At 36.3% G+C, this 7,773-nt stretch overlaps 1 protein-coding gene across 1 annotated transcript; it reads right to left on the bottom strand.

Annotated features, from left to right (window-relative positions):
* Positions 1–880: 880 nt before the first annotated feature.
* Positions 881–5,021, bottom strand: LOC138326950 (micronuclear linker histone polyprotein-like). The gene is made up of 3 exons (XM_069272918.1): positions 4,928–5,021; positions 2,048–3,046; positions 881–1,440 (listed from the first exon to the last, which is right to left on the bottom strand). The coding sequence occupies exons 2-3, from the start codon at positions 3,011–3,013 to the stop codon at positions 1,399–1,401; spliced, it is 1,008 nt and encodes a 335-aa protein (XP_069129019.1). The 5' UTR covers positions 3,014–3,046; positions 4,928–5,021; the 3' UTR covers positions 881–1,398.
* Positions 5,022–7,773: the final 2,752 nt, after the last annotated feature.

Here is a 7,773-nt window from a genome sequence, read left to right as displayed (position 1 = left end):
TACAAGGACAGCTGACAAACGCTACAAGGAAAATTGTCAAACACCTCAAGGACAGCTGACAAACGCCACAAGGACAACTGACAAACGCCACAAGGACAGCTGACAAACGCCACAAGGACAGCTGACAAACGCCACAAGGACAGCTGACAAACGCCACAAGGACAGCTGACAAACGCTACAAGGACAGCTGACAGACGCTACAAGGAAAATTGGCAAACGCCACAAGGACAGCTGACAAACGCCACAAGGACAGCTGACAAACGCCGCATGGACAACAGGCAAACGCCACAAGGACAGCTGACAAACGCTACAAGGACAGCTGACAAACGCTACAAGGACAGCTGACAAATGCTACAAGGACAGCTGACAAACACTACAACGAAAATTGTCAAACACCTCAAGGACACTGACAAAGGACAAGGACAGCTGACAAAGGCCACAAGGACAGCTGACAAACGCCACAAGGACAGCTGACAAACGCCACAAGGACAGCTGACAAACGCTTCAAGGACAGCTGACAAACGTTACACAGGACAGCTGACAAACGCTACAAGGACAGCTGACAAACGCCACAAGGACAGCTGACAAACGCTAATGGACAGCTGACAAATGCTACAAGGACAGCTGACAAACGCCACAATGACAGCTGACAAACGCCACAAGGACAGCTGATAAAAGTCACTAGAACAGCTGATAAAAGTCACTAGGACAGCTGACAAACGCCACAAGGACAGCTGACAAACGCCACAAGGACAGCTGACAAACGCCACAAGGACAGCTGACAAACGCCACAAGGACAGCTGACAAACGCCACAAGGACAGCTGACAAACGCTACAAGGACAGCTGACAAACGCTACAAGGAAAATTGGCAAACGCCACAAGGACAACTGAAAAACGCCGCATGGACAACAGGCAAACACTTCAAGGACAGCTGACAAACGTTACAAGGACAGCTGACAAACGCTACAAGGACAGCTGACAAACGCCACAAGGACAGCTGACAAACGCTTCAAGGACAGCTGACAAACGCTACAAGGACAGCTGACAAACGCTACAAGGACAGCTGACAAACGCTACAAGGACAGCTGACAAACGCCACAAGGACAGCTGACAAACGCTACAAGGACAGCTGACAAACGCCACAAGGACAGCTGACAAACGCTTCAAGGACAGCTGACAAACGCTACAAGGACAGCTGACAAACGCCACAAGGACAGCTGACAAACGCCACAAGGACAGCTGACAAACGCCACAAGGATAGCTGATAAAAGTCACTTGGACAACTGACATACACGATTTGGAAAATTGACAATTGGTACAACCTGGAGACGAAATGGTGACAAATACGTGCAACATTTTGTCGATTTGTTTCACTCCTGCATTCCTGATGGATGTTGTTAAGAGGTTTTCGTTCTTTTCAACATTTCAGCCACCATTTCCTGTTACAAATACAATAAAAAAAATTGTTAGTAATCCATTTTATCTTTGATTATGGTGGTGTAAATTGAAAAACAAGTTTAGTTAATGGATACTTTGACACAAATACATAGGGATTGAATGTATTTTTCTAATTTTCATAACCGCTATGAATACAGAAGCTATCTACATATCTAAAATTATGACACCTATTTACGACTTGAAACGAGATTAATGGAACAGCTGGATGACAAAGTCGTTCCACAACGTCGCGTTTTGAAGCTCCCGCCTTCCGGTCGACCTTTTTTTTGTAAATGACAAACGATAAACAAGAAATATGATTAAAATAAAATTTGATTAACTTACAGTAAGCCTAAGTTGATTCTTTATCAGGAAACAACACATTAAAGATCATACAATAAAATATTGTGGGGGACTATTTTTTATTGATATGAAACTGCGTTATGTTTGAAATCACCTGATCGATGCACGAGAATCGTTGTATTCATATTGTATTCATCGTGTATTCATAGGCAAAAATTTGTTTTCGTCAGTTAGTTGATTCATATAGTGACGAAACACTCAGAATGTAAATATATGTAAATGAATGAAAAACCACTAAAATCTTACCTTTATATCCTCATTGCTTTTGCATATGCCATTCAGGACATCACACGGAGACCCACGAAGCTTTTCTCTGTCATATACTCTGTTCCCTATCTGTAAATCCTGGCAGTCAACTACAGTTATATTCACATTTTCTCCCATCGCGTTAGATAATGACCTCAAAAGATCTGAATTTGTTTTGTGCTGGTCTTCAATAGTATTCATCATCGATAACTTTTCACTTTCAAGTTCTTGTATTTTCTTTTTAAGTTGCCTGGAGTATTCACAGTTGCAGTGAATTTCAAAAAGGGATGCCGTTTTCTTAAAATCCGATTTTTCTTTTACATCTTCATCACTCTTGGAAGTGTCGGATGATCGCTGAACTAATATCTCCCTCGTTTTGCTGTTTTGTTTTGACGAGGACCTTCGTTGTCGTAGATGAACTGGTATATCATCGATATGTTGATTCAACGATGTCTCCTCCGGTACCGTTAGACCAGGGGAAAACGTAGTCAGGGACGTCTGCCCTTGTGGTATGTTAAGGTTGTTGGAGTTTGGACTCAAAGATGTCTGCCCTTGTGGTACATGAAGGTCGTTAGAATTTGAACTCAAAGACGTCTGCTCTTGTGGTACATGAAGGTCGTTAGAATTTGAACTCAAAGACGTCTGCTCTTGTGGTACTGGTACAACATAGGAATTCTTGCTTTTTCGTTTGAAAATCCTTTTAAATTTCTGTGTCATAGAATCCTTTAATTTCCCGCTCTCAGTTTGTGAGGAGGTTTTTTCTTTTCCTTTACGTTTTGTCCAACCATGCTTTTTCTTTATCTTTGGTTTCACCAGAGGACTGGATGCATCTTTGGAATCTTTGTCATCTTTATCGTTCTCTGGGATAAATGTCATTGGTCTTGATTCGAATAAATGTCCATTTTTTAAATCCCCTTCGTAACTAACATTTCTCAGGTCTGGCATTGAGGATTGTTTGGAAGCCATTTTGTTTGAATAATTGTAATAAATTAGGTAAATCTACAAAAGCAAAACAAAATAAATTATAAACCATACTGTTAAGCATATGCCCGAATGACAAAAATGGACATAGGGCTGATATACCTAACTTTAGTATTATACATTCAAGATAATAATCGGGGAAATATTATGAATCCCTTGAATAACTAAGAAAAATATATCTTTAAATAAATGTACAATATAACGTAACGCTACCCAAATTGGTACATTTTTGAAGATAATTGTTGAAATTTTCTAACGTGTGCTTGACTCTAGATTTTTCTTTAAACATTCAAATGCCTTCGGTTTTATTTTCATGATTTGTTTACTTATCAGCAGTGCATATATTCATAAATAGAGAGCTTTGAAGCGTGCCTTATCCAGCCCTGTTTCACCTCATGAATTTGATTATATTAATAAATGAGACAATATAAAAATGTTTGAATTCATTTAAGGAATATTCAAACATTTTGTAATTTATCTAAGTCATATATTTGTCAAAAATATCCCGAGCAATTGTCATCCTTGTCGTTTTTTCATGATTTTTTTTGATAATTTCATTATTTTCATGTTTAAATATAGATAGTAATCAACAGAGAAGAATATGACATATGAAAAAATGTCACAGTTACTATTGAGCACGTTAAGGTTTGTTCAGGACAATTATTAGCAGTTTAGATTGTAAACTGAAAATTCTGCTTCATATATAATAAAAGTGTACCAACTTGGATAGCGTACCAATTCGGGTAGCGTCACGTTCACGTTACACTACATTATGTATTCCTCCTGGTTCTGATGTGAAAAATAAGTTTATACAGTACAGTACTGTATTGCGAACATCTACTAATTTTAACTGTATGTGAGAAGTGTTGTGACAGTCTTATTCTCTTATTTTACAAATTATTTCGTTTCGATCCCGCGGAGTACAAATTGTCGTGTAAATTGAAAATAATCTACAAGTGGAGATGAACACATGTACATTATGTGTACTAATCTTCAGGCCAGTACTTGGACGATAGTCTAAATAAAGCACTGGAGACATATACGATGACGTAATAGCCATATATGTTCACCACATTATCCGCGGAGTACAGATTGTCGTGTAAGTTAAAAATAATCTACAGGTGGAGATGCACATATGTACATTATGTGTTCGAATTGGACTTCGAATCTACAGGCCAGTATCTACAAATGGACGATAGTCTAAATAAAGCACTTGGAGACATAAACACGATGACGTAATAGCCATATATGTTCACCATATTATCCGCGGAGTACAGATTGTCGTGTAAGTTAAAAATAATCTACAGGTGGAGATGCACATATGTACATTATGTGTTCGAATCTACAGGCCAGTACTTGGACGATAGTCTAAATAAAGCACTGGAGACATAAACGATGATGTAATAGCCATATATGTTCACCACATTATCCAACGGCGTTGCCTCAATATCTCCGAAATAATCATCAAAATATTTTTGTAATTATATATTTTTTTAATATCTATGATTTTTTCCCAATACCTAAACTTCATGTTCCTGTTGCCTGCTTTAATATTATAATGCGTATGCTTTATCTATACCGAACTCAACTCCCTAAAATACAGCAAAAAATCATCTTAAAACTATTATCCCTTCATTGAGTAAAGTATATATTAGGCAAGTTTAGATGAGTAAGACATGGCTTAATGAAATACAGAAAAATACCGATTTTCATTTTATCACAGCCAACACATTGAGATTCATTTAGATTGATTTTGTATTGTATCGGTGACAGTATTACAAATATAAATTCAAAATATCCTATTCACTGACGCAAGATCATTTTGCATTTGGTATATAAATTAACATAAACTTATTTATAAACAAGCCTGAAAAGGAAAGAGTTTATGAATACACTCACCCAAGATTGCTACGGTACCATCGGGCAACGTCCAGATTTCAAAGTGGAATACCAATTTATCAATTCATATATTGTTTTCACGGAATTGTTAACGTCTTTAGCCAATTCGCTTGCGTCATTGGATATGAGCCAAACAGTTTAAATGCCTTGACACAAATATGTCCTACGAAGCAATTTTTTGCTTGTATTTTATGTTTTAAATAGACATATAGACAAACACAGACAAGCTACCTAAAAGCAAAAAATGTCAAGGGGACTTTAATGAATTAATCAAAAGTTATTATTAAAGCACATCGATTGTGCAACAGTTATATAACTTACACAAATCATATTTTCAATGACCCGAGTGAAAGCGCGTGAAGGGTCATAGAGTTGAAAGAAACCGGAGTGCCCGGAGAAAATCCACATGATCGGGCAGATGTCCCTTGATTTTTTCACGTCCGTGATAAGGATTGAACCCTGGCCGGCTAGGGGAAAGGCGAATGGCTTAACCACCCGATCGAAGTTTTTATTTAAATTGTCATATGAACATACATATATAAACAATAATTGCACAGTATTTTCGTACGGGAAAAATAATTAACTTCATACATAATTTTGAGATAAAAAGTCACTTGTATTGGGAGTATAAATTATAAAAGTATGTCAGTCTTAAAAACAGTGGTTGCTATGACTTGGAATGAGCGAAGATTGTCGTCAACAATAAGTCAAAGGCCTGATAAACGTAGTTTTTCGAAGGTGCATTTGTTTGATAATAATTAGCAGTAAACAGACATTTCAATAAAAATAATCACCGTGAAACTCATATTCAGAAATTACTCCGAATCTTTAATCTTGAATGTAAGTCTGAGCTTAAATAAACGGCATCTTCGTCACGGTGCATTGAACTACTATACACATCGTTTGGATACTTTGGGATCGTGTTTGATGTTTCAAACACCAACATGCTGTCTACGTCTACATCAATTTAATAATGACCACCTACATCAGTTTGACGATCAATTATTCATTTTACTAAAACATTTCTAAACACTCACTTACACAAACCACTGATAACGCATATACAATGAACTAAACCTGCAGGATAAAGGAAGTGATCAGTCACTTTGTTTTAAAACCCTGATAACAGTATCGAGTATTAGAGAGCCTAAACTTGTTTGCCTAAATGATACTATGGGGCTATCACCGTATACTATATACAGCTCTCGGAGCAATTTTGCAACGGGTATATACACCGTCAAATAAGACAGATAATTTATAAGCTTAATTTGTGTTTACAAAAAATTTAAGAATGCTTATAAATATTACAATAGATATTATGTTTATGAAGCGTATTCGCCTGTCTGTGTGTTTGTATGTTGTCATATTTTTTATAAGAATTTTAAACTTGGGTAGCTTTCAAAAAGGTTTGTTTAAAAAATAGGGGAAAGCACTTTTAATTCAAATAGTAATTTTTAGGGGAGATGAATGATTTTAGAGAACTCTGATTGGGACTTGGGTTTAGATAGAAAGGCGCATGCACAGCTTTTTCAGTCTATAAAGTTGAAAAAAGAAAGACAAACTCCTTTGTGCTAAAGGCATACAGAAATTTAATGGAAAAATTTGGTAACCCACCCACTTTCCACCCTCTTTATCATTTTAGTTTGTCAGTGTGGGCGGATTTTTACAACCCCACTTGGGCTAATTGTAATAATGTTGGGTAATGTAGTTTCCAAATACTTTCTAAGTGAAAAACGATTTGATCTGATATTGTGATGTTAATGTTTTAATTTTTCATGATAATAAATAAATGTCACTTATGGAGGCCATGTAAAGAAGCGTCAGAGAACTATATCTCGTAGCGAATGGATAACCTACATTTACTAAAAATATAGAGTGAACCTTTGGTCGACTTCTATGTAACATAACTAAATATACAAAAATACCGAGTTGATAGCAAAGAGTCGCTACGCCTCAAAAATGAAACAAAGATAACAACAACGATCGCTGCAGTCAATGACTTTTAAACAAACAAAAATGATTTATATTAAATATGCCGTCCCCATCCCAACTTCTGAAATTAAAATGCTGCAAAAAGGTGGCATTCTTTTGCTGTTTCATCTGATTTTGAAATGTTACTCACTGATGAACCCTGGTTTTGCTTGGTTGGGTAATGGTTAAGCACGTACAATGAAAGAAAATATATATAAAGCAAACAATATCAAAGGTTTTGTTCCGGATAAAATTGTATCTTTACCAACGAATGTCTGCACGATATGAATTATTTAAAATGTTGCAATGAGGTAATAAAATAATTCAGTAAGTAATAACAAAATGGACATTTGTCTTAAGTCTTTAAAACATCAATCATAGCTTTGGTAATCCTACGATCTGTTTTAATCAGATTTCTGTATGGGTGGTAGGGTAGCAATTTGTCACAATGTGTGCCAATCTTCGGTGACCCAGTGATTACCTCTGTCGTTGGAGACATCTATGTCGATACCAAGTAAACATAAATATCAATCATATTTCCTTATATAGCATATGGTAGCAACTTCATAGTCCAGCACCCACAATACAAAACTGGTCAATGGAACGAATATCAATTTATACATTCATATACTGGTTTTTTTGCGGGATTAAAGTATAAGTAGTATATTGGAAAATTGTACATTAGCCAAATTGACTTTTATTATCATGGACATTTTATATTAGTTTTCAGCATAATAATGCACGGTTCAATAACAATAAGTACAGGATATACAATGGCCACATCGTATCTGTACTATTAATAGTTTACATACCTGTAGCTATAGCAAAAAATATATATTTTCCGTTTAAGCTTATACGGAACTAGGAACCAGACC

The sequence above is a fragment of the Argopecten irradians genome, chromosome 7 (assembly GCF_041381155.1).
Source record: "Argopecten irradians isolate NY chromosome 7, Ai_NY, whole genome shotgun sequence".
NCBI classification, from domain to species: domain Eukaryota; kingdom Metazoa; phylum Mollusca; class Bivalvia; order Pectinida; family Pectinidae; genus Argopecten; species Argopecten irradians.
The sequence above is the reverse complement of the archived record's forward strand: the minus strand, read 5'-3'. Positions and strand labels throughout refer to the sequence as shown.